We start from the raw sequence: 27725 nt of genomic DNA, 5'->3' as shown, positions 1-27725 counted from the left end.
CCCTAACTTTTATCAGTATGTGGACTGTCCCACTAGAGGGGAAAATACCTTGGATCAAGTATATAGTAACATCATGCATGGATATAAGACAAAGCCATTGCCTAGCTTGGGACAGTCAGATCATATATCTCTGTTTTTGATTCCATCATACAGACCTCTTGTTAAAAGAATCAGACCATCAATTAGAGAAATAGAAGTGTGGCCAGTGGATGCATCTGAGCAACTTCAAGGTTGCTTTAGGAGCACTGATTGGGCACTGTTTGAGGTGGACAATGTTGATATTTATGCCTCGACAGTACTGTTTTATATCAAAAGCTGCATCAATGTTGTTACTACCACCAGACAAGTACGAGTGTTTTCTAATAACAAGCCTTGGCTAAATAGAGAAGTGCACTTTTTATTAAAAGCCAGAAATGCTGCTTTTCATTCTGGTGATGAACTACAGTATAGAGAGGCCAGAGCTAAACTGAAAAGGGGCATTAGGGATGCCAAAGCTATGTACAGCCAGAGAATTGAGCAACATCTTGAGAGTTCTGACACTCGTCGGGTATGGCATGGCCTACGACAAATCACGGGTCAGAGTAACAAAAACAGTCTGTGTAGCAGCAGTGGTTTTTTTGGCTGAGCAGTTAAATCAATTTTTCAGCCGTTTTGAGGTGGAAACAGGAACAATCATTATTCCAGCACCTACTGTCTATAATACATCACTAGAATCTACCATCGACAGACAACCACTAGTACTGCAGATTTCAGATGTGAGACACGCTTTCCAGAATATTAACGTTCGAAAGGCAGCTGGACCAGACGGAATCATGGGACGAGTTGCTGGGGGCTGTGTTGCAGAATTAGCTGGAGTTTTTATGGATATTTTCAATCTATCCTTGTTGCAGTGTTCTGTCCCCACTTGCCTGAAGACATCTATTATAGTGCCAGTCCCCAAGCAGTCAGCTGTGATATCTCTCAATGATTATAGACCAGTAGCTTTAACATCTGTTATTATGAAATGTTTTGAGAGATTGGTGCTGGATTACATTAGGGCTAGTCTTCCACCTTCTTTGGACCTATGACAATTTGCATACAGGAGAAATAGATCTACTGATGATGCTGTGTCCATTGTACTCCATTCTGTACTGAGCCACAGGGAACTTATGCGAGGCTGTTGTTTGTGGATTATAGCTCTGCTTTTAATACCATTCTACCAAATAGGTTGTTTTTTTAAATGATCAACCTGGTATTACCTCAGGAGATCTGCATGTGGTTAAAGGGTTTTCTGACAGATAGGCCACAGTCAGTAAGGATGGGATCTCACCATTCTTCTACCCTGGTACTAAGTACAGGAGCTCCCCAGGGCTGTGTGCTAAGTCCCTTCCTCTATTCCCTGTACACACGATTGCACCCACTGTATAACACCAATGCAATTATTAAATTTGTGGATGATATGACAGTGGTGGGGCTCATAAATAAGAACAATGAGTCTGCTTATAGAAAGGAAGTACAGTGGACCCTCGACTTACAGACGGCTCGACTTACAGACTTTTCGAGTTACAGACTTCTCTGGCTGCAAAATTTAGATTCGACTTGCAGCCAGAGAATCGACTTACAGACCAGAAAAAAACCAAAATGGAATAAAAATAGAATAAAAACCACTGGTTATGGGATTAATCGGTTTTCAGTGCACTGTAGGTCAATGGAGATTCGACTTACAGACTTTTCGACTTGCAGCCACCATTCCAATATGGATTAATACCTTAAGTAGAGGGTCCACTGTACAAAGGTTGATACTTTGGTGTAAAGAAAATCATCTCACACTTAACATAAAAAAAACTAAAGAACTCATAATTGATTTTAGGAGGAAGAGAAATGTACATTTACCACTGTACATAAATGGTGAGGAAGTGGAGAGAGTTGGTAGTTTTAAATTTCTGGGTATTTACATCTCAGAGGATCTCTCATGGACTATAAATGCCAACATGCTAATGAAGAAGGCACAGAAGAGGCTGTATTTCCTGAGAATGCTCGGCAAGTTAAATTTATCTCAGCATTTACTTCTGTCATACTATCGTAGCACCATTGAGAGTGTCCTAACCTATGGCATTCTGGCATGGTTTGCGAGTAGCTCTGTAGCGGACAAAAAAGCTCTACAGAGAACCATTAAAATTGCCCAGAATATCATCGGGCTCCGGCTACCAACCCTGGATGACATCTTCACATCCTGCTGTCTGAGGAAGTCACACAGCATCCTGAGAGACTCTTCCCATCCTGCTTATAACTTTTTTGAACTGTTACCGTCTGGCAGAAGATATAGAACAATTAAGACTCGAACCACACGTTTTCTCAATAGTTTTTATCCCAGAGCTATAATTGCAATTAATAATGAGCTTAAAGACCACCAGTAGTGAATAATTAGTTGGACTGTGTTACTTGGCCTGCGGTGTAGATGTTTGTATTTTTAGTGAGGGACTTTCAGTGGGTGGGGAGTGTTTGGGGAATGTTATGTGTGTGCATGTGTCTGGTCTCTGGGTGTCTGTGAATTTCGTTGTATGGGTATACTGTGTATATACTTACAATGACAATATATTATTATTATTATTATTATTATTATTATTTTTATTATTATTATTATTATTATTATTATTATTATTATTATTATTATTATTATTATTATTATTAGGAAAACAAACTGCATACATGAGACTAGGAAATGGTGGCAGGGGAGGGAAGAAGGGAAAACTACAAGCAATTGGATTTTTAAAAAACAAATATAAATCTTCCAGATTGACCTTCACTTGCTTTTTCTGCTTCTGCTTAATCAAGAACCACAAACTATTTGAGTAGTTTACACTATGTCCCTATTTAGCATCCTCATAAATGGACAATAAAGTACTGTATAGTACATTGTAAAAGTGTAGGAATGGGAGGGGATGGTCACAGGGCCTGTTTGATTTGAAACTTAAATTTGGTATTACACTTTTTTTATTTTTAAAGAAATTTTCTAGTGGAAAAGCAAGATAAAAATGTGACAGATAAACTCAGGACGATCAGTAGAAGTACTGATAATCAGCAACAGAATTATCAGTAAAAGGGAGATGGATTTGACAGTAGCATGGGGAAGACAGAAGCAGCTGTGAATATGATCTCCATCCCCAAGCACCATAATTTTCTCATTTCTCATGATTTAGATAATGTAGCAGATTGAAACATAGTCAGGTAAACTCCATTTTGCTGATTTGTAAACACTTGTAAACATAAATTTACATTTCCAGAGCAGAAGTTTCAAAGTTGGTCATCTTAATGCATCATGTTGTTGTTTGGCAGACTGAAGCACTGATGCCTTTGAAAAGTACTGTGATAAACCTCAATGTTTCCCTAAAGTGATGAGAACGAAGTTTCATTCTGAATGGGGGAAAAGCGTGGGTGCATTGAAGATCTTGCTCAGTTGTGAGCAAACATGGTAAGTCAGTACAAATAGTTCTTTGAATAGGAAAGTAATAAATGCAAGTTCTGCCTGAATGTTTGGGAAACACGGAAACAAGTTTATAATATATCAATATTAACAAATAAACCAGGTAACCTTAACGATTGCTGTAACATTAGTAAGGGCAGCTTACATTTACAGTAAATCACATTTGCAGAAAAGTTGACAAAGGATTTTAGTCCACAAATATTTTAATTAGGCAATTTGATCTAATATGCCCATGTTAGGAATCTATGGTGTGAAAGAAACAGTTTTACAGAGGTTCCCTGCTAAATGTTGACAAAGTCATTATTTATAACCCACACTATGCTTGTGTTATTCCAGCTTTCCTTTTCTGTATTTCTGGACTTCATAAACTTGCAACTATAAACATGCTAGCTTTTTGTCAAAAACAGCATTCCACTTGAACTAAACAAGAGGAATATATGCTTTAAAAATATAGATGTGTACAGCAGACTGCAAATTACTTCACAAGAAGCTTTAATTTGTTTGCCATGCAGCACAAAATATAACTGAAATATTTGCAGATATATGGTGCAAAAGATTATTTGAGAGTTCTTGTGCTAACAGACATATTTCTATTTCACAACAAAGGTTTGGTAAACTAGCTTATGCAATTTGTTAAACAAATTGTCAACTAATTTTTTACTGATAAATGAAGGACTGCTGTATGCACAGTTTGAGAAACACACTGAGCAGCTCTAATGGGGCTCAATAATACTCTTCAAAACAATATATGCATCACACACACTCTGATATCTATGTATGAATGCCAGGAGTATGGGAAACAAACAAGAACTAGAAATCCCAGTGATGAAATAGATTACTTGGGACCTTTGGGGGCCTTGGGAGAGGATGGGGAAATGTTTAATTTCCAAAAAATAAAAAAATAAATAAAAATGCTCCAATAACATCATGCTCCAATGATGTTATTAGTCTTATGTTGTAGAACTCAAATAAAAAGTATTTCAGCCACTTATTTTTCATATGCTTAAGTATAAGATATCTAAACAATCAGTTTTTCAGCTAAAGTATTAAAACAGATGCTAAAATGTACTGAAGATACACATAAAATATACCTTGCTGTGCTAAAGTAGATCTCAGCATTCCACTCTTAGACCATATTTTTATTTGTCCATCTTCACCAACTAGAAAAAAAGGAATTTAGCAATTTTTAGGAATGAAAGAATTGACACTCAGAATTTATACCAAATTCTAAATACTTAACACTAGAGATGGGAACAACTTAAGCCATGCCCCTTTGTACAAAGGTCTCCACATGGCACCATAGATGTTGCGTGTTCCCTCTTCCCACCCACCCCGGCTGGCCGGCCCACTCACATATTGTCACACACAGCCTCTTTCTGTGGCAGCAGGCCAGTGTAGGTAGGAGCTTGGGCTGCCCTTCCCTGCTTCCTCCAGCAGCCGACCACTCAATGGCTGCACAGGAAGAATCCCTGTCCCACCTCCTCGCCTGAGTGGTTGACTGCCTTCGTGCCCATCTCTATTTAGGACATTACATGTTGTCTCAAGTTAACTTCAAATCTCAAATCAAATTTGATATTTATTAACAGTTTTTTCTGAGGAACTGCAGAAACATGTTCTCACCCATATGGAATTTCGGAAGCATTCTAAAATAACTGAAACAAAGTGAATAACAATCTCCAAATGCACATGTCTATTGCTGGAAATGGATCAGAAAAAGTTTTCTATTATTGGAAGAAGTCATATGGTAGCTATTTTCTGATTCTCACGTAGGAGGTGATAAAATGACAATGACCTTATGCCTCTAAGAACTTGGGAAACAAGCAGAACCTGAGGAGAAGCACTTTTTGCACCCATTCTATCTCCACACAGGCTGTTCTTGGTGACCCCCAAGCATTTTCATTTCAGTAGAATAATTCAGTGCAGAGTGGGTGGGAGGTTGGGTTACTGTCATGTTGGTACTGCTGTAGATAAACTCGTCATCTAGTCGTTTAGTCGTGTCCGACTCTTCGTGACCACATGGACCAGAGCACGCCAGGCCCTCCTATCTTCCACTGCCTCCCGAGTTCTGTCAGTTTCATGTTGGTTGCTTCGCAGACACTGTCCAGCCATCTCATCCTCGGTCGTCCCCTTCTCCTCTTGCCGTCACACTTTCCTAACATCAAGGTCTTTTCCAGGGAGTCTTCTCTTCTCATGAGATGGCCAAAGTACTGGAGCCTCAGCTTCAGGATCTGTCCTTCCAGTGAGCACTCAGGGTTGATTTCCTTTAGAATTAATAGGTTTGTCCTCCTTGCAGTCCAGGGGACTCTCAAGAGCCTCCTCCAGCACCACAGTTCAAAGGCATCAATTCTTCGGCGGTCTGCTTTCTTTATGGTCCAGCTCTCACTTCCATACATCACTGCAGGAAAAACCATGGCTTTGACTATTCGGACTTTTGTTGGCAAGTGATGTCTCTGCTTTTTAAGATGCTCTCAAGGTTTGTCATCGCTTTCCTCCCCAGAAGCAGGCGTCTTTTAATTTCGTGGCTGCTGTTTCCATCTGCAGTGATCATGGACCCCAAGAAAGTAAAATCTGTCACTGCCTCCATATCTTCCCCTTCTATTTGCCAGGAGGTGATGGGACCAGTGGCCATGATCTTAGTTTTTTTGATGTTGAGTTTCAGACCGTTTTTTGCACTCTCCTCTTTCACCCTCATTACAAGGTTCTTTAATTCCTCCTCACTTTCTGCCATCAGAGTGGTATCATCTGCATATCAGAGGTTGTTGACATTTCTTCCGGCAATCTTAATTCCGGGTTGGGATTCCTCCAGTCCAGCCTTCCGCATGATGTATTCTGCATATAAGTTAAATAAGCTGGGGGACAATATACAGCCTTGTCGTACTCCTTCCCCGATTTTGAACCAGTCAGTTGTTCCATATCCTGTTCTCACTGTTGCTTCCTATCCTACATATAGGTTTCTCAGGAGATACACAAGGTGGTCATGCACTCCAATTTCTTTAAGGACTTGCCATAGTTTGCTGTGGTCCACACAGTCAAAGGCTTTTGCATAATCAATGAAGCAGAAGTAGATGTTTTTCTGGAACTCTCTGGCTTTCTCCATAATCCAGCGCATGTTAGCAATTTGGTCTCGAGTTCCTCTGCCCCTTCGGAATCCAGCTTGTACTTCTGGAAGTTCTCGGTCCACATACTGCTGAAGCCTACCTTGGAGGATTTTGAGCATAACCTTGCTAGCGTGTGAAATGAGTGCAATTGTGCGGTAGTTGGAGCATTCTTTGGCACTGCCTTTCTTGGGGACTGGGATGTAGACTGATCTTTTCCAATCCTCTGGCCACTGATGAGTTTTCCAAACTTGCTGGCATATTGAATGTAGCACCTTAACAGCATCATCTTTTAAGATTTTAAATAGTTCAACTGGAATGTCATCACCTCCACTAGCCTTATTGTTAGCCAGGCTTTCTATGGCCCACTTGACTTCACTCTCCAGGATGTCTGGCTCAAGGTCAGCAACTACGTTGTCTGGGTTGTCCAGGATATCCAAATCTTTCTGATATAATTCCTCTGTGTATTCTTGCCACCTCTTCTTGATGTCTTCTGCTTCTGTTAGGTCCCTCCCATTTTTGTCCTTTATCATGTTCATCTTTGCACGAAATGGTCCTCGAATATCTCTATTTTTTCTGAACAGATCTCTGGTTTTTCCTTTTCTATTATTTTCCTCTATTTCTTTGCATTGTTCATTTAAGAAGGCCCTCTTGTCTCTCCTTGCTATTCTTTGGAAGTCTGCATTCAATTTTCTGTAACTTTCCCTATCTCCCTTGCATTTTGTTTCCCTTCTCTTCTCTGCTATTTGTAAGGCCTCATTGGACAGCCACTTTGCTTTCTTGCATTTCCTTTTCTGTGGGATGGTTTTTGTTGCTGCCTCCTGTACAATGTTACCAGCCTCTATCCAACGTTCTTCAGGCACTCTGTCCACCAAATCGAGTTCCTTAAATCTGTTCTTTACTTCCACTGTGTATTCATAAGGGATTTGGTTTAGATTATACCTGAGGAGCCCAGTGGTTTTTCCTACTCTCTTCAGTTTAAGCTTGGATTTTGCTATGGGAAGCTGATGATCAGAGCCACAATCAGCTCCAGGTCTTGTTTTTGCTGACTGTATAGAGCTTCTCCATCTTTGGCTGCAGAGAATATAATCAATCTGATTTCGATATTGCCCATCTGGTGATTTCCATGTATAGAGTCGCCTCTTGTGTTGTTGGAAAAGAGTGTTTGTGATGACCAGCTTGTTCTCTTGACAAAACTCTATTAGTGGATAAACTATTATCAGTCAAAAAGCCTTTTGAACCTATTGCGCAGAGATCTTTCACAACATCCAAATGAGGCTTTCTCTCTTAAACATAGGCAAAGCATGGCAAACAGCAGGAGAAAGGCCCTATGCATAAGAAAGTGAAAGCATGAAATAAATGTTTCTGTCAACTCAAAACAGAAGGCAATATCTGAGAAATTTCAATTTCCATAGGCCCTAAGAAAGAGATTACTCTTCCGCATCTTCTGAATTCTTTCTAGTTGACCAGCAAATCTACCACCAGTTTCTGTACACGGACATAAATGTATTTCATTTTTATACATTACGCATAGGGATTGATCAGATAATAGCTATTCAGAGCTATCAAAAAATCTTCTGTGCAAACTATGTAAACTGAACTTATTTATTTATTTTATTTACAGTGGTGCCTCAATTTACAACCATAATCCATTCCAGAAGATGGACGTAACTCAAAATGGTCGTAAGTCGAAGCACCATTTCCCATTGAAATGCATTGGAACGCAATTAATCTGTTCTGGAAGGTAAAAAATACCCCCTAAAAATGAAATAAAAATAAAACACTGCAAGCCCCACAGGAGCACGCTGGGGCTGCACAAAAAAACAAAACCAAACCAAAAATAAACAACAGAGCAAGCCCCAAAGGCACTGGTGCTTAAAAAAACAAAAACAAAAATAAACTAAGGCGCAAGCCACATCGGAATGCGCTGGGGCTGCAAAAAAAACACACACCCAAAAAATAAACAACAAAGCAAGCCCTGAAGGCACTGGGGCTTAAAGAAAACCAAAAATAAACAATGGAGCCAGCCCCATCGGAAGGTGCTGAGGCTGCAAAAAAAAAAAAATTACCAAAAAACAAAGCAGCAACAGAGCACAGAAACATAAACCCCCCAGCCCAAACCCACCCTGCAAAACCTACCCAGAACAGGCAGTTTTTAAAAAGCAGAAAGCAGCACCTTACCTTACTAGGCAGTCCCAAGCCTCCTCCGACGCATTCAGTCTAACTGTTGGGGCAAAAGAGCTACAAAGAAGCAGCCTCTTCGCCTACCAACAGTTAGCAAATTTGAATTCCCCTCCTTTTTTTCCTGCCTTTTTCCAGTTGCAACTCGAAGCTCCGGCTGCAAGTCTAAGCAAAATTTTGCAGCCAGAGCTGGTTGTAACTCGAAATGGTCGCATGTCAGGATGTTCGTAAGTCAAGGCACCACTGTATTTATTTACAAGATTTTTTAGCCGCGCTATTATCAGTGGTCTCTGAACTTGTATGTTTCCCTTTATATTACTATCTGCACATTAAATGAACAATTGACTAAATACCATTTTCTTATTTTCACTTTAGTAATTTAAATATCACAGCAATTTGTTACCTATTAGTTCTAAAAAAAAATACTGTATTAGAATCATGAGTATAATCACAACAGCTAAGGCTTTTTATTTCATCTATTTATATGTTCTGAAATAGTCACTAAATCCAGTAAATCAAGTTTAACTGCTCTTACAGTGAGTACAATTTATCCTACAGATATCTTCTTAGCACCCAGTAGAAAATAATCTGTTTTATATTTTAACTGAGTAAAGAGAAACGAACAAATGCAATGTTAGATGAAACAAAGGAGATACTGCTCTCCCACTGAGCAGCTAAGTTGTCTTTTTGCCGCTCCTTCAAAAGTAGAGATAACAACTTTCTCTATGTGGCTGCTAAGTCAGATGCCTCCAGAATATAAGCATTTTGTACAGTCACTTAGTTTGCTTCAATGAGAAGGAAATACATGCACGTACTTAAAGGCACTCTGGCCAACAGCACTACTGTGAATACACAAAGATTGTTTGTGTAGGAAATAATAGAACTAAAGAGCACATCTTTAATGAAATAAAGAACATATTCTTCAAGCTTCTGACCAAAAGAAAAGATACCTATGGATCCAACCCAATACAAAAAAGTATCTACAGTACTGTTCTCAGTATGTAAGTAACTAAATTCAATTGTTAGTCTAAAGCACAGCAGGGTCATAATCTCGACAAGACTAAAGAAATCCAATTCATTTAGTAGATCTTCTCTAGTTGGGATGAACAATTAATCCAAGGAATTGTCTATCTTTAACCACATTCTCATATATCTTGCCATTCTTCAGTCAACATACTGCTTGCTTTTTTCAATAGGGCTGTTTCATTTTGTTTCCATTAATGATGTGCTCTTTGCTTCTATTATTTCACACATACACTATATTTGCGAACTGAAGCCACTGGTTATCAGTTGTCCTTTATTGGGTTCTTTTAAAAAAATCAGTACCTGTAACAAGTGCTGTTCCCTCATAATTCCATCGTCCTGCAAGTACAGCTCCACAGTGGGCTTCTACACTTTTTTCAATTCTTCCAGTCTTGGAAATCAAATGGAATTTGCCTGTATGAATTTTAAATCATTATTATTAGAAAAATGACTTCTACTGGGATTATATAGATTTTAAAAGCTCTGTGACAGCAACTGCAATAAACACAATTATATAAATATAATTTCTTGTAATTCTGTTTATTTCTTTATTTAGTTTACTACTATACTATATAGACACTTCTCAATAATCCAGTTTTTAAATTTGTAAATAATACTTCCTATTAATATGAGTGACCCACTACTAAAGCAGTACCTTGAATGATCAGACATTAAGCTTTCCATGCAAGTGAAACTACAGTTGTACCTTGGTTTACGTATGCCTCAGTTTACATAATTTTTGGTTTACAAGCCAAAATCTGTAAGTAATAATGCCTTGGTTTACGTTTTTTACAGTCTGTACGAAAAGGACGCATCACGCCTGGAGGTTTCTAGCGCCACCCCCATTGATACGGCAATCCACGTTCCAGTTTATGTAATTTCTGCATTACGTAACATCGTGGATGACGGCTTAATTTCATAAACCAAGGTACTACTGTATTCATGTTTTTGTAATTGTATGCCATAAAGTCAATTCTGACTTATGGCAATACTTGCAGGGTTTTCTAGGTACAGAGTACTCAAAAGTGGTTTAACATTCCCTTCTTCTGGGGGCATCCTGGGATTATGTAGCTTGCCCAACACCACACAAATTGGCTCTTTTGGCATGAATAGTAGGGAACTGAACTCTCTGTCTTTGACTCCACAGCTAGATACCTAACTCACTGAGCTATCCAGCTAGCTTCTTATGCTCAGATCTCATTTCATACTTAGAAACACAGATCTCTTTTAAATTAATAGGAAAAGTTACCTGTGTCTAAACTAAACTGAACAAAATCAGTCAATTTTATACATAATTTGTATACTCAGCAATTCCATAACATTCCTGTGTGTAACCCAAGTTCAGTGTACTTTCTTCTGACTATTTTTTTACCATTTTTGTTTTTTAAGTGCTTCTAAAGATTTTTGCCCCACAATCCACCTAAGCTGTTTACCCCACAATACAAGCTGTTAAACAATGAAACGTATTAATGCACATTGCTTTGTAAAGTAACAATTACCTAAGCCAGTGATTCCTGATCCCTCTTACTCTATGCCCCACCAATCTATCAAATAACCAAAAAAGCTCACTTAATAAAATATGAAATGGTTTATCATATTTACGTATCATTTATAAGAAGTTGATAGACAGGAGTAACAGACAGGAGTAACAATGAAGCATAAGAACACTAAAAGTTTAAAAGTATTACAAACAAGCAATAAATGTCACAGACACACTATGATAGCTTGGGTTCATAGGAGAGGGCGAGACTCTGACTGGGGGCAGATTCTGTATCCAGGCTACTAGATTAGTTTCAGCCTTAATCGTACTTAGAGCAGACCCACTGAAACAAATCTGACATGCTTGTCATAGCTAGCTTAATTCCTACTAATTTAAATGGCCAAAATCCTACACATGCAAGAGAAATCACACATGTTGCCACAATTAACCGATGAGATGCCAGCCATGTGCTAAGACAGACATTCACCTGCACATCTCAGTACCAATATGCTTGTATAAGAGAAGACAGTTCTCCAACTACCCATGTCCTAATTCATTCATTCATTTAAAATATTTTAAAACTACATTTCTCCTTAAAAGAATCCAAGGTGGCTCACATAATTAAAAGACAATATTAAAGCTAACAACAGTGAGTATACAAATACAAAAAGGACCAAACAAATACATATTTAAAAACATAAATGATGCCAAAACACATTCAAAGCAATAAAGTACAATAATCAATTTAAAAACTCCACTCAGATAGCCAGTCACTGAAGGAAAGCTTGTCTGAAGCAAAAGGTCTCCCTTGAAGGACAGCAAAGACAGGACCAGTCTAGTTTCCTGTGGGAGAGGGTTCCAAAGTCTGGGAGCAGCAAACAGAGAAGGCCCTGTCCTGTATACCTACCAAATGTACCTATGGAGGTGATGGGACTGAGAGAAAGGCCCCTCATAATGATCTGAATACTCGAGCAGGCTCATAAAGAGAGGTGCAGACCTTGAGAGGCCTTGGGCCCAAGCCATTTAAGGCTCTATAGGTTAGAACCAACACTTTGAATTCAGCCTGGAAATGGATTGGTAGCCAGATGTAACAGGGTGGTTATGTGATCCCTGTAACCAGCTCCAGTAATTTGGCTGCTGCATTTTGGACCTGCCTAAGCCATTTAGGGCTTTAAAGTTCAAACTCAGTACTTTAAATTGAGTTCAGAAAAGAAAAAAGCCAAGATTCCAATACAATTATTGTAACAAGGGAGTCAACAACTCTTTGTACTCTCTTCCAGCCAAGAATTCGGTCAAGGCATTTTAGATCTAATTCAGTTTTAAAATACTTAGCAAAGACAAAATCCAGTCAAATGCATTTCAGTTGTTCAAAACAAAGAAATATGGGAGGTGTTATGATGAGCAAATCTGTTGTCTCAAGGGACTGAGTTGATACAGCCACCGAAGCTGTGTAAACCAATGCATCAGGCACAGTGTAGTATATTCAAATGCAAGTCTAATACATCAAGGAAAGTGCTACCTGATGTTAAGCAAATTGAATTTCTTCTCTGTGATTTTATAGTCTATGAGCACCAGTGTCCTTTCTGAATTAAGTTTCAATACACTCATATTAATCTTTTAAAAAACAATTTTAAATGTCTCCGTCCTTTCATTGATTGGTTTATCTTTGCCTTTAAAAATTATGTAGATGAAGAAAGCAATTCTAAGTCTATAAAGAAAGTGGATTTACAAAATGTTTATGAATATTATTGATTCCTATGGATGGCATACTTTGTTTTTTGTTTGTTTTTTGTCATCCGGTATTGCTGGATTCCTAGTCAATCTTCCTAAATATCCACATACAGTATCACTGTGTCCTTTATAAACTGAGAAATGCAGCAAGGAGAGAGGTCTTTTCAAAGGATTTACGAATGGCTGCAGAGGGTTCTGGGGATATATTTCACTTTAGAAGCACTGGACAGATTATGCTTTCACACAAGCATAAGAGCAGTTGGATGAAAATGAACACTGCCAACAGGCTATGAGCTGACCATTCTTGTTTTTTAAAAAAGACAGTAGAGATTACAATAATGATAACAGGTCCTCTTGTTGTGTCCTATATTGAAATATCAGATGTATTTCATTTGACAGAAATATTGTATCTATTCTGTATCCCAGGAGAGTAAATTGAAAAATAGTTAACTGGATAACTGTCACTGATGTACATACAGAAAGCAGGACTCATCTCTACTCATGGAAAATGTCTGCATTAGGAAACATTGTGAGCCACCAGAAAGATTGGAACTATAACATTCTATTTCATGCTATTATAGCATTCTATTTCAGAACAGTGCTTTAGAACAGCAGGTAGAGAAGATGTTAAGCTAGTGATCAAGATCAAGAGTGATCCACAAAAGAGAAAATAAAACTGTGTAAATCAGTCTCTTTCTCACATACAAAAACACAAAGACCAAGAATGGATAAATAAGCATATAGTTATTTTGAGCCCCACGGACGTGATAATTGATAGAGCTGGCCATAAAGATAATTTGAACAAATTATGGAAGTTCAAAAACCCATTTTATATCTGTTGGCACCAGTAGAAGTATCAAGATTTTTTAAATGTTACTGTCACAGGTCACTTTAAAAAGTGAGATGTTTGACCATATGCTTTGTTCATAATATAGCCTGGAACAGAATGTAAAGGGCCTCAGTTTCAACCTTAAATTAATTCTCATTTTTATAAAATACTGCTTCTTTCTTCCTGTTTTTATTATTTAATGAAACCATAAACTGTTCTCAAAGTTGAAGCTGTTTTGCAGTTCTGGAAAGCATTCAAATAAGAGATTAGCGGCCTATTCTAGTACAGCATGTACAGAACCGTGTCTGTTATATTCATTTGCTACCACAAACCTCTTAAATATTCTGCTCTGATTTTAATGATTAGTCATCAGAATGATTTAAAAATGGTAGAAAAAGAAATGCAGCTTTTAAAGAAGCACTGCAAGCTGTATTTGATTAATCATTAAGTAAGGTGTTTTATATAACACAAAAAAATCAATATTCACTCAATTTCACTTTTGTCCTGAAGGAAAACAGAGTTTTATGTACCTTAAACATACATGTTATCAACAAGAAAATTATTGATTCCTATTCATGTCTACTCACAAGTAAATGCATTTGATTTCAATAGGACTTTTCCCTAATAAACTGTATAGAAATGAAGCCCAGTATTCAGACAAACAAAAAACAAAACAAAAAACCACACAAACACACAAACACACACACACACACACACACACACACACCAAACAAAAAACACTGAGCTGGCAAAAATGAAGCAGATGGCAGCTATCCTAAAACTGAAGTGCAACTTTTAACGTATAGCAATATATGGCAAAAATCCTGTTGCTTAATGTAGTAAGTTGCAATAGTGTAGGCCCACTGAACCACTGGGGATTTGGTGAGTCAACACCTTAAATTAGTTCCACTGATTTAAATGGGCCTATTCTAGTTGCAACTTACTATGCTCAAGGAAGTCACAACTAAAGTAGAGCCATTTGATTCAACACAATTTACAGAGGAGTTGATTCACGAAATCCTCAGTCATTCAGTGGGCCTACTCTAGTGTAACTTTATGCTAAGCAACAGGATTCAGCCAAAATACTGGAAAGCAAAAGTGCTGATTTCCAGAATATAGACCAAGAACTAAATTCTAGATGAAAAATAATGTCCAATAGGATTTTGACAAACCTACAAATTTTTCTAATTTAAGCATAAACTGTCAATATGATACTGTTCTTTACAGTCTGCCCTCTATCTTTGCACATTTTTGACAGTAATTCACTCTCTCACAGTAGACTTGTATTAGCTATTACGTTATCATAGTCCGGTAATTTCATAAGCAGATTTCCATGTTTCATGTGTATCCTTTATCAAACTACCCATGGGAATTTGAACATGTTTGTGAGTACAGATTACAGTGGTGCCTCGCATAGCGAGGTTAATCCATTCCGGATTAACCTTTGCTATAGCGAAACATCGCTGAACGAGGTTAATCCATTCCGGATTAACCTTTGCTATAGCGAAACATCGCTGAACGGGACAGGGAAAGCCACTGGAACGCATTAAACATCGTTTAATGCGTTCCAAAAGGCTCCTTTACTCACCGTTCAGCGAAATTTCCTATGGCCGGCAGCCATTTCCGCGCCCTCGTTAAGTGAGGGGAGGGCGCGAAAACGCTGCGCGCGGCCATTTTGGGGCTTCCGGCGGCCATTTTGTCCGCTGAACAGCTGATCGTTGGGGCTTCATTTTGCGAAGATCGGTAAGCGAAACGCTTACCGATCTTCGCAAAGCGAGTTTCGCCCTATCTAAAGCTCGTTGAGCGATCGCATTAGCAATCCCAAAAAAGGGATCGCTATGTGATTTTGTCGTTGTACGGTGCGCTCGTTAAGCGAGGCACCACTGTAGTTGGGTGGGATCAAACCTCATCCCTGCTACATTTAATTTGCTGAAAACAATAGACCAGGATAATTAACAGTAATACTCACTGTGTAGACCAGTGATGGCAGACCTATGGCACACATGCCACAGCTGGCACACAGAGCTCTCTCTGTGGGCACACGAGCCATAAGTCGCCATAGAGAAATACTTACCCATCCCCTGATCCCAAATTTTGGCACTCCCTTCTGCTGGTGCAGTGGAGGGGTGCAATGGCGACCATTACTGGTCTAGCCCAATGGGGGACTGGAGGACCAGTAAGCAGTTCTTTAATACCGCCCATAGGGAAAAAAACCCAGACATTTAACCCTTGCAATGCAGGAACAGTGGTTTTTTTCTACACTAAAACCTCAGTATTTGGGTTTTAATTGCAGTAATGGGACTTTGAAATAAATAAGTTGATTTTGTTTTGCAGTTTGGGCACTCAGGCTCAAAAAGGTTCACCATCACTGATGTAGACTAACATACTGTTATATAAGAACTACATTGATACACTTTTAGTAGGATGTTCACTTCCAAATCCGCATCAGTTTGTCACTGCACCCCTTTGTGAGTTGGTGCAAGTTGAGATGCTGACCTGGGAAGCAGGGGTATGGGGCATACTTGCATTACCATGTCTACAGATCTGTATGCATAAGTTTTAAAGTTAGTCTGGTTATTGTGGCTTAAGATTGACTGGCATAGTGAAAAAGCAATGTCTCCTATGTATTACATTAGAGTGCTAGGAGCTTGTTTCATAGGAATAGTATTAGCTGAAATCCTGTTACATAACATGTGCATGCAAAATAATATACAGTATGCATGCAAAAAGGTGATGACATAAGTGGAAGGCATGATTGTCAGGAACTAAAACTTCCTACTTCTGTCCTGTGGCTCCCACAGCATCCCATGAAGTGAAAGTGATTACAGAGGTGTTGGAAAGTCCACATGACAGATACAGGAAATTTTTAATTATAAAATATCGCCTCCGTCTAATGATGTTGTTAAGCTTCTGCAGAGGTAAACTGCCCAACAGGATTTCAGTCACAATTATTTTTTTCCTTGGTACAATCTTGAACATGATACAATTCAGATATTGATTCAGTCCAGTATATTTTCTGTGACACAAGCAATGAAAATAAACAAGGACCTCTTTCATTGTCTATCACTTTATGTTTCATCCAAATCAAGAAATTATGACTAACCGATCAAAACAAGTTGAGATACACGGCATGAAACGATATACTCCAGCCTGGGATATACCATACCATACCACTCCTTAAAAGGTGTTATTTACAAATGAAGTTGACTTGATAGTCTTTTTCCACGGTCATTAACCATCCTTTTCTACTTTCCATGAGAATGAAATGACTGTTAATTTAAGAGTTTCTGACTTTTCGGTGCTGCTAGAGTACACAGGAAAGGAGCTACTGCTTATCCATATATTGGTATATTAATCAGGCATATAAGTGTCTTAATGAACTGTAGAGACCCAGAATAATGCATATCATTTTTGATGAGAGATTTTGGAATCTTTAGGTTTTCATGCTTTTCTCTGTCCTCATCTCATTCTTTTGCAGATGCAAAATCTTCAAGGAGGGACATGGTCACCCCAAACTTTGAATTTAAAAACAGGGGGTATGCAATCCAGGCTGGGTTTCTAAGATATAGCAAGATATAAAGCCAAGGATTTCTTTATTTATTTTTTGGTAATGTTTTATGCCTCTAAGTCTTCTAATATAATGTGGTAAAAAAATCTTACTTATGAGTACAGACAATATTTCCTATCTTGTAGCAATATTGTTACATGAACCATTTGGATAAGTGAGATACATATCAGATACATTATGACAAGAAAAAAACCTTTCAATGAAATCCTACATTGTGTAGAGGTTTCTAGTGCATTTGGTCTTAAATGTGAAAATCACAGATGATTAACCCACCAAATCTAAGAATTCTACACAACTCCTTTGTTTTTACAGAGGTGTGTTACTCCTTTAAATCAATGATTTATACCAGCTGCCTAGTTAGATATGCTTCAAGACATAATGGCTCCTCTATTACATATGTGGTTGAATGACATTCCCAGTGGATACCATCTACATTTTACATATCAAAATGCATTCTTAAAATGTAATGAGCTCAAGAGAATTCTGGTTGCAATATTAAAAGCATAAATCAGATTAAAATTGGCATGCTATCATGTAAGAAGAATTTCCTTAGTCAGATACATGCATAAATAGTCTGTAGTATTTTGATTGATGGTGCAGTAGTGCTCTGACAAACATATTAATGACCGTATAATGCCTACATGTGCATAACAGTTGCACTGTTCTCTTTTCAATAAACACAATGTGTTTCTTTAAAGATAACTTCATGTATCCTCAAGCTGCAGATGTAGAAGAAACTAAAATGAATGCCAACTTTCTTTTCTTCATTTTAAATAACAGAAGTTCAAAATGACAACATTGCTACCCTCATTTTTTAGGGTCACCAGAGTAACATGAAACTTCATGGACACTATCCAACAAAGTCACTCTGCTTGTCTGAATGATGTCACAGACATTTAATTCTGGATTATTCACTTGTAGGTATCTAACTCTGGACTGGATATGGAACAACTGATTGGTTAAAAATTGGGAAAGGAGTACGACAAGGCTGTATATTGTCTCCCTGTTTATTTAACTTATATGCAGAACACATCATGTGGAAGGCTGGACTGGAGGAATCCCAAGCCGGAATTAAGATTGTCGGAAGAAATATCAACCACCTCCAATATGCAGATGATACCACTCTGATGGCAGAAAGTGAGGAGAAATTAAAGAACCTTGTAATGAGGGTGAAAGAGGAGAGTGCAAAAAAACGGTCTGAAACTCAACATCAAAAAAACTAAGATCATGGCCACTGGTCCCATCACCTCCTGGGAAATAGAAGGGGGGAGATATGGAGGAAGTGACAGGTTTTATCTTCCTGGGCTCCATGATCACTGCAGATGGAGACAGCAGCCACGAAATTAAAAGACGCCTGCTTCTTGGCAGGAAAGCGATGACAAATCTTGACAGCATCTTAAAAAGCAGAGACATCACCTTGCCAACAAAAGTCCGAATAGTCAAAGCCATGGTTTTTCCTGTTGTGATGTATGGAAGTGAGAACTGGACCATAAAGAAAGCAGACCGCCGAAGAATTGATGCCTTTGAATTGTGGTCCTGGAGGAGGCTCTTGAGAATCCCCTGGACTGCAAGGAGAACAAACCTATCAGTTCTAAAGGAAATCAACCCTGAGTGCTCACTGGAAGGACAGACCATGAAGCTGAGGCTCCAGTACTTTGGCCATCTCATGAGAAGAGAAGACTCCTTGGAAAAAACCTTGATGTTAGGAAAGTGTGACGGCAAGACGAGAAGGGGACGACCGAGGATGAGATGGCTGGACAGTGTCTGCGAAGCAACCAACATGAATTTGACACAACTCCGGGAGGCAGTGGAAGATAGGAGGGCCTGGCGTGCTCTGGTCCATGGGGTCACGAAGAGTCGGACACGACTAAGCGACTAAACGAAACGAACTCTGGACTATGTGCAGGGGAAGAATTCATAACCATAATTTCTGGTTATGCAGCTGCTTTCAGTACAAGAATAAATGTCCTACCATTTGGTCAACTTAGAAAAACCTTGAAGTAAATAATTTTCAATTGGACTTGAAACCACCTGGTTTCTATTAAGTTTAACAGAAATAAACGTCCTACAGCAGGGAGCATAGAGCAAAAAAAAAATGCTGCATATATATCACCCCATAGTCCTTCAAGCACTCTCTGGGAGGTTTACAAGTTAATTATGCAGGGCACACATTGCCCCCCCACCCCAGCGAGCTGGGTACTCATTTTACTGACCTCAAAAGGATAGAAGGCTGAGTCAACCTTGAGCCGGCTACCTGGGATTAAACCCCAGGTTGTGAGCACAGCTTTGGCTGCAGTACAGCAGTTTAACCACTGCGCCACGAGGCACTTTGCATTGTACCGAGTTCAGTTCATTGGTTTATCTAGCCTAGTACTGTCAACTCTAACAGACAATGGCTCTCTAGGGTTTCAAGTAAAAAAAATTTCTAGATCTGTCTGGAGATGCTGGTGGTTGAAACGGAAACCTTCATGACTCCTCCCCAATACAACACCTGTACAGTGGTGCCTCGCACAACGATTGCTTCATACAACGATGAATTCACACAGCGATGGGTTTTTTTGAGGAATTTCCCCCATCGTTTAACGATGTTCTCTATGGGGGAATTTCACTTAACGATGTCCCTTTTTGCTCATTTAAAAGTGTCTTAAAATGTTTGAAACCTGTTTTAAATGCTTGGATTCCATAGTGCACCTTGTGAAACATGTGCAAACAATTTGGTTTTGTTCTGAGTCTTCATTAATTTTTGGTGATTTTTTTAATTTTCCCCATTTAAATCAATTGAATGGACAGTTCAATGCATTTAAATAGGGAAAACAAAAAATCACCAAAAATTAAGGATGACTCAGAACAACACCAAATAAAGTTTGTATAGGGTTCAGGAGGTGGGCTAACGATTGCAAGCATTTAAAACCTGTTCCAAACATTGTAAGACACTTAAAAATGAGCGAAAAGGGACATCGGAAAGAGCTTCAAAAGCAGGAAAACAGAGATCAAAGAGCCCTTTCCAATGTCTGTTTTCGCTCATTTTTAAGGATCTTACAATGTTTGGAACAGGTTTTAGATGCTTGCAATCGTTAGCCCACCTCCTGAACCCTATGCAAACTTAATTTGGTGTTGTTCTGAGTCGTCCTTAATTTTTGGTGATTTTTTGAATTTTCTCTCATTGGAATGCATTGGACGGAAAGTTCAATACATTCCAATGAGAGAAAATTCAAAAAATCACTAAAAATTAAGGATGACTCAGAACAACATCAAATTAAGTTTGCATAGGGCTCAGGAGGTGGGCTAACGATTGCAAGCATTTAAAACCTGTGCCAAACACTGTAAGGCACTTTTACAGGAGCGAAAAAGGACTTCGCAAAGCCATTGAAATGTATTGAGTCGGCTTCAATACATTTCAATGGAGGAAACATTGTTTCACTCAACGATGTTTCCTATGGGTTTTTTCACTTAAAGACGGCAATCTGTTCCAATTGGAACGGATTAACTGGTTTTCAATTCATTCCTATGGGAAATGGTGTTTCACAGAACGATGTTTCACACAACGTTGATTTTTTTGGAACCAATTAACATCGTTGTGTGAGGCACCACTGTATTTTCATATGATCTGTCATCCAAATAATAATGAGACATGACTCTGCTTGTGTGTGTGTTTAGTCGTTTAGTCGTGTCCGACTCTTCGTGACTCTGCTTAGTTTCTAAAAATCAAATAAGATCAGTGATGCTCAGTGTGGTAAATTCCAAGCTTAATTCAGCATGAGTGGGCTATTAGATATGATAGTGACAAAATCCTATCTTCTAATAATAATTCTTAGAGCAGAATGAGCACATGAGGGGAACGAACCACACAATCACCATGCTTATGCTTTCAAAAACACATTTTTCATGGGGTCAGTTTGTGATCCCTGGGCTCTCTGTAGTAGGCCTACTGAGGCAATGGGATTTGGTGGGTCAATTCCTCCATTAGTTGCACTTATTCAAAGGGACTGCTCTAATTGTAACTTACTACTAGATTTCAACCATTAATTTACAAAAGAAAACACTACTAAAAGTACTGTGGTGAACTTAATAATACATATTTGCAAGATAACTTACCATCAGAACTTGTGAGTACAAAATTGTCAGCTTGGATTTGTCTCTTGCCACCTAAACTTTTAGGAAACCAGTGAAGATCTATGGGATAGATATCATCAGGAAGCTTCACTACTAGTGTTGTTTCACCATTTAACAGGTTCCACTTCATAATCTGGTGATCATCACTGCATGAATAGAGCTCATCTGCTGTTGTCCAGCCTACACAACTAACCAATTCCTTATGTTTTAACAAAATTAAGGATCTCATACAATTCAATCAACTATACAGGCAAAAAAAAATTATACATACAAAGATACTCTCTACATATGTATCTTAAACATTAATAACACAATCAATTTCACAAGGACTAAAATATCCTATGTATCTGATTGTCTCACTTAGGATATTTGAAATACATATCAAGCCTTATATTGGGTTCATTGTTAAATGATGCTGATTCCTAGGAATTTATACAATTATTTCATCTTGAAAGCATGAGAACAAACTTCTTAAGAAAAGACTATTGTATCTTTTTTTGGGGGGGGGAGAGAGAAAGTTAAATATAAACAAGCACATAATAAAAGTGTTTGGTTGGATCCAGATTAAGTTAATGCTTTTGTCCTTCTGAGATCAGCACAACAGGCACTACCACCTTGTCCCTTTGATTTCAATGGAATTATAGCCAAAACTAATTTAATCAAAAACCAACCCATTTCGAGGTCACCTGTTTCTCTAGCTGTGTACAGACATTAACATGAATTAGGCATTAGTTTAAAATTATTGTTTGAAACTACAGTTTTGTGACAATCTTATTTAGCACAGATCACATCTTGCCTAATTCCAACATTTATTTCCTTTTTTTAAAAAAAATCCCACCTTTCTCCCTTAGTGGGAGACCCCAAGTGGCATACTAACAGCTTGAAATCAACAATTATTTAGAATAGATTAATTTAGATTAAAAACTATAATTATTTATATTATAAAATTATATTATAAAAATTATTTTAATTTTTATTAACTTATATTCTGCCCACACTACCCAAAGGTTTCTGGGTGGTTTACAACAATTTAACTACAGTAAAAAATATAAAACAATTAAAATACAATTAAAATATATACTCGAAAAGTTGCCATCGGGCAACCCACGGTTGATATTATTTCAATTAAAAGCCTTCTGGAACAGGAAAGTTTTGACCTGGCACCGAAATGTCATCAGCGTTGGCGCCAGACGAATCTCAGTTGGGAGGGCATTCCATAGTCTGGGGGCAGCTGCTGAAAAGGCCCTTTGTCTACAAGCCATCCCTCTTACCTCTTTGAGGGATGGCTCTTTTAAAAGGGCCCCCTTGCTAGATCTTAACTGCCAGGTAGGTTCATATGGAAGAATGTATACATATACAGTGGTGCCCCGCTTGACGATTCCCTCATTATACGATGAAATTGCTTCACAATGTTTTTGCGATGTTTCAAAGGGCCTTTTTCGCTTGACGATGATCGGTTCCCTGCTTCAGGAACTGATTTTTCGTTTAACGACTATCAGAAAACAGCTTATTGCCGGGTTTCAAAATTGCCACCCGCTGTGCAAAACAGCTCCCCGCTGTGTTTAGGACGGCTTTTTTGCTTTACAGGCACCGGAAAATGGCGGCCCTATGGAGGATCTTCACTGGACAATTAGGTATTTCGCCCATTGGAACCCATTAACTGGGTTTTAATGCGTTTCAATGGGTTTTTCCCCCCGCTTGATGATTATTTCGCTCTACAGCGATTTTGCTGGAACAGATTATCGTTGTCAAGTGGGGCACCACTGTAAATATCTATACGTATAAATCTGTATAATTTATTTATATTTAAAATATAAATTCGAAAGCACATTTACTGGCTTACAGATAGTTTCTGTTAGTTTGGAAATGAGAATGGGATGTTTTCATTCAGCTTTCGATCTGAAATGTGACTGAGGCTAACAGACTGTGTTATAATAGATCTACAGAGAAATCCTGTGCAAGTTTAATCAGAAGTAAACCCTGCACAGCAATACTGTACTCTTTTTCTGCATTACAGATACAAAATATTAACAGATTACTCCCATGAAAATCGGCTATTTTCCTCTGTCCTGCTGAATTAAAAACTTTTGGCAGACCAAAATTACTGTTGTAAAATACAAATAGTAAGTTTGAGCATTAATTTCAATTTATTTTTTAAAGCTCTGTATTTGGGGAAGCACACTTGAGAGTCAGTGGTTCAGAGCCTACATTCACTTCTATGAAGAAAACAACCACTTCTAAGCTTCAAAAGGACATCTGATTCAACATCTTCTCCTACAGGAAGTTGAAGTGGGAAGGAGACAATAAATGTTTGCCAATATTCCATTTTGTTTGAAGTCTCCTATGTCACCACTCCCATATTCCAGGGGTCCTCTGGAGCTAATTTAATGGGTGCAAAGAGCTGGAAGGAGAATCGGCTAGGCTTAACTGTGAGCTCCCATGAGCAGAGGTCCACCAAGGGTATGCTCCTCCTAGAGCATTAGTTAGGATCCAAGTGAGTATATTTTTAATTCAGTTTATTAGAATATAATTAGAGTATGAAATGATTTGTCCTTGTGTAATTTCTATTAAAGTTATAGCAAATATGACTTGGCATTTTTTATAATAAATCAGCTTTTGAAAACTTTCTAAGGTTATGACACGTCCTTTGATAATTATTTTGATCAACAGAAAGTACAGTGGTGCCTCGCTTAACGGCGATAATCCGTTCCAGGAAAATCGCCATTAAGCGAAAACATCATAAAGCGAAAAAAAAAAAACCCTCAATGAAACGCATTGAAACCCCATCAATGCGTTCCAATGGCGTCAAAACTCACTGTCCAGCGAAGATCCTCCATAGGGCAGCCGTTTTCGCTGCCTGTCTTGCAAGGAATCCATCCCAGAAAACAGTGGGGAGCCATTTTGTTTACCCGGTGGCCATTTTGAAACCACCGATCAGCTGTTTTAAAATCGTCGTTTTGCGAAGAATCGGTTCCCGAAGCAGGGAACTGATCATCGCAAAGCGAAAAAACCCCATTTAGACCATTGTTTTGAGATCGCAAAAAGATTGTCGTAATGTGGTTTCGTCATAATGCGGGGCAATCGTAACGCGAGGCACCACTGTACGTACTGTAGCTGCTTATATGATCAAATGCACAATAACATGTGCATATTACTAATCAACATGCTTTTCAAGCTACCCTTATCTCAAATAGAAGGCCTATTAGGACTTTCTCTTCCTGTGTTCTGCTGGATTGTAGTTTTATTCTATTTATCACATTCCTCAATAATTTTATTCCACTTACCAAATTCAGACTTTGTTTTAACAAGCAAATAACTCTATCTTATGCTTATCTACTAATGTTCTCTCTATCTTGTAATATTATTATTTCAATGGAATGTTACTTTACACTTTTTAATTGTTTAAACTTCTTTTCCACAGTGTTTAAGCACTGAAAGGGAGAGATACAAATCCTATATAAGCAAGAAAATAATTCTGTTGATGTCAGGAACAATAGCTTTGTTCATCCTCTGCAAACTAAAAACATTCAAAAATCTGAGCCAGACATGAGCATAATAATGACACACACGACTAAAATATGACACAGAGTAATGTCAGTGTTATAAATGTAAACTATAAATATAAACTATGAAGATAATGCTATTAAAATAGGTATGCATTAGAGAATACACCACCATATATACCAAGACCTGGAAATGCATGACCAGGTTCCAAGAGCTCTCTGCCACTAAAAGCTGATGGTATGAGAAAAAAAATCTGTGTATGACTTGAGGAAGTAAGTGAGGAAGGAAGCAGCTTGTTTGTAAAGGAAAAAAGAAACTTATTCAGCAGACATGCTGCAAATTTTAGTGGTCCAACAACAACTCTATAGAGAAAAGCATTTATTTTTGCTCTGTGCTGTTACTGAAATATAGACCTAAAGTGGTATCAATGGCAGAATGCTGCCCAGAAGTTTCAGACATTCTAATTGTCAGTCCCAGAAAAGTGTTCATACTACTCTATACTGCTGCTTTTGTTTTTATTGTAATCTAACTGATAAAAGCCCTAACTATAAAGTTTTATGGGTGTTATTTCATAGAATTGTTTCTGAGAATAGACATCTAGGAGATAATACTGCTTGACAAGTTCAGTATGCTATAAACTTCTAGCTTCTAATAGCCCATGGGAGTGCCTGAGTTATATTCTTGAATTAATGCTATGCAAACTATACTTTTGTGTTGTTGCCATGTGTCTGAGCAGTATGGATCCACTGGGTATAAGATAAGGGGCATATTTGTGGGAATGGCTATAGCAGAACTAACTTACTAGCAATAAAACTTTCATACTTTCTCATAAGTAGCTGGCAAATTTTCAGTTACTTTACCTTATGAGCTTAGAAGCAACAGTATTTGTGAGAGATAATAAATCAAATACAGGTAAATCCTTTCTTCTCACTATTATGCCAGGGCAGATGGCATCGATCTGCATTGCAAATCTTCACAGTTCAAGCAACCTTTAAGCCTCTTTCATTTGTCAACAACAAAAGAACTGTCTCAGACTGGCCATGGGACAGTCAAACTGGCAGAAAATTACCTATTTACCATAACCATTGCCTGTATTACCCTAAAGGTGTTTTCCCTCAGGCTGCCAAAAAAAAAAAAAAAAAAAAAAAAAGATACAACTGCTCTTATACTATCTAATATGACTCAGGTTACCTGAAATCTCATGCCAGACTACATGACCTGAGCACAACAACTCCTGGCACTGGGGGCTGCAAAAAGGGGTGTTTTTCCAAATGTAATATTTCCTAACTCAAAGAGGGTTTTCAAAGTATTAGGCTGACCAGTTCAAGCAATAGTCCTTGCTTTAGTTATAATCATGCAAAGAGTTGTAATTTATAAGTGGATTGTTATAATTCTTAGTAATATTTCAAAATTATGTTATATTGGTACAGTATTTGATTTATGTATTATTCAAATTCATTGTGGGAGAGGAGAAAACTTGCTTGCGTAAATTGCCTTCTTCTCACATAAAAACTAAACACAGCCAGTTACATTTTAACATTTCTACATTGAGAAATACTGTAATCTATGCCAACAACATTGTTGCTGAAATAAACAAAGGATATGCTTCGGTTCCTTTAGCAGAGAAGTCTTTAACCTCATTTTGACTTAGGTTTCCTGGTGTTGATAATCCAGCTGACACATCAATAAAAGGTGATCTTCTTAGTTACACCTGTAAATATATATATTTTAAAAAAGTAGTCAGAATTAAAGCTTTCTTTCTAACATTTACAAGCATATTTCAAGCAATTGTTACCTTCCCCGGCCAAGTTAGCAGTGTAGTGCATTACAAATGTGTGTACAGTTTGGAAACTGTTTTATTTACAAATAATTTAGGGAAGCTGGGAGCCTTCTTTTCTACCACATGACCTTTTACATGTAGAGAACTCCACACATGTCTAATTTATGCCATTCTCTTTCTGTAAGATGAACTGTGCTCAAGCAAGTCAGGAAACAAAGTATCATGGCTCCTGCAAAAGAGAAGATTCGCCTCTAGAAAAGACAACAGGCCCATGTAAAGCAGAACTCTATCCAACTGGAACATTCAAAGTTCCCAGACAGACACAATATGCAGTTCACCCACTCTCATGGCAGAAATACCAGCAAGTGTATCATCTTCCAAATCAATTTATATTCTCCTTAGGGGTTCAAGCAGAGGATGTTTTAGTGCCTGTAGTAACAAACTGATGTCAAATGAAGTGAGCCAGTATTCTGCAGGAAATATGTATATTCAACTCAATCAGAAAACATTTCACCTGTGGCAGGTGTGCTGTAGCACTATGACACTGCTCAGGTCTGCAGACTAAATAACACAGAGTTTAGTGTGTTGAGAGCTAAACTCTGCTCAAGGCCTGCCAACAGAAATCTTGGGCAGCTGCTTTCTAAGAAGAAAGCCCTTTCCTCCTATGGTTGCACCAAAATACTGATCATGTTGTTTGATACACCTTATTGGTAGAGTCCCTTTTAGAAGTTGCATTAGTATATCCAATATTTTCCAGCTGTCTGCTTGCTATAGGCTGCTGTTGCTCAGCCTCCAGGAAGAGATGTGAAGCCACTCCAGGTTCTGATGGTACAAACAACTAATCATCAGCTTGCATAATGAGGTCATACTGAGTTTCCACTATTCCAAAAACATTGGGTGCAGAGTTTTCCAAATAGTAATCAGAAATACTTTGAAGAGCCTGTACCTTCTGAGCATG

General features: G+C 38.2%; 1 protein-coding gene across 8 annotated transcripts in view; it reads right to left on the bottom strand.

Annotated features, from left to right (window-relative positions):
- Positions 1-27725, bottom strand: part of IFT80 (intraflagellar transport 80) — a 122328-nt gene that overhangs the window by 84372 nt on the left and 10231 nt on the right. For 5 of the 8 annotated variants that reach the window (XM_078389040.1, XM_078389046.1, XM_078389042.1 and 2 more), the window contains exons 2-5: positions 26593-26698; positions 21466-21688; positions 10066-10176; positions 4555-4623 (exon numbers count right to left, since the gene is read on the bottom strand). In XM_078389040.1, the coding sequence (XP_078245166.1) occupies positions 4555-4623; positions 10066-10176; positions 21466-21688; positions 26593-26628 (439 nt within the window). In that variant the 5' untranslated portion in view covers positions 26629-26698. The remainder of the gene's footprint in view (positions 1-4554; positions 4624-10065; positions 10177-21465; positions 21689-26592; positions 26699-27725) is intronic. The other 3 variants (XM_078389045.1, XM_072996142.2, XM_078389047.1) reach the window with 3 other exon arrangements.

The sequence above is a fragment of the Pogona vitticeps genome, chromosome 3 (assembly GCF_051106095.1).
Source record: "Pogona vitticeps strain Pit_001003342236 chromosome 3, PviZW2.1, whole genome shotgun sequence".
Classification (NCBI taxonomy): Eukaryota; Metazoa; Chordata; class Lepidosauria; order Squamata; family Agamidae; genus Pogona; species Pogona vitticeps.
The sequence above is the reverse complement of the archived record's forward strand: the minus strand, read 5'-3'. Positions and strand labels throughout refer to the sequence as shown.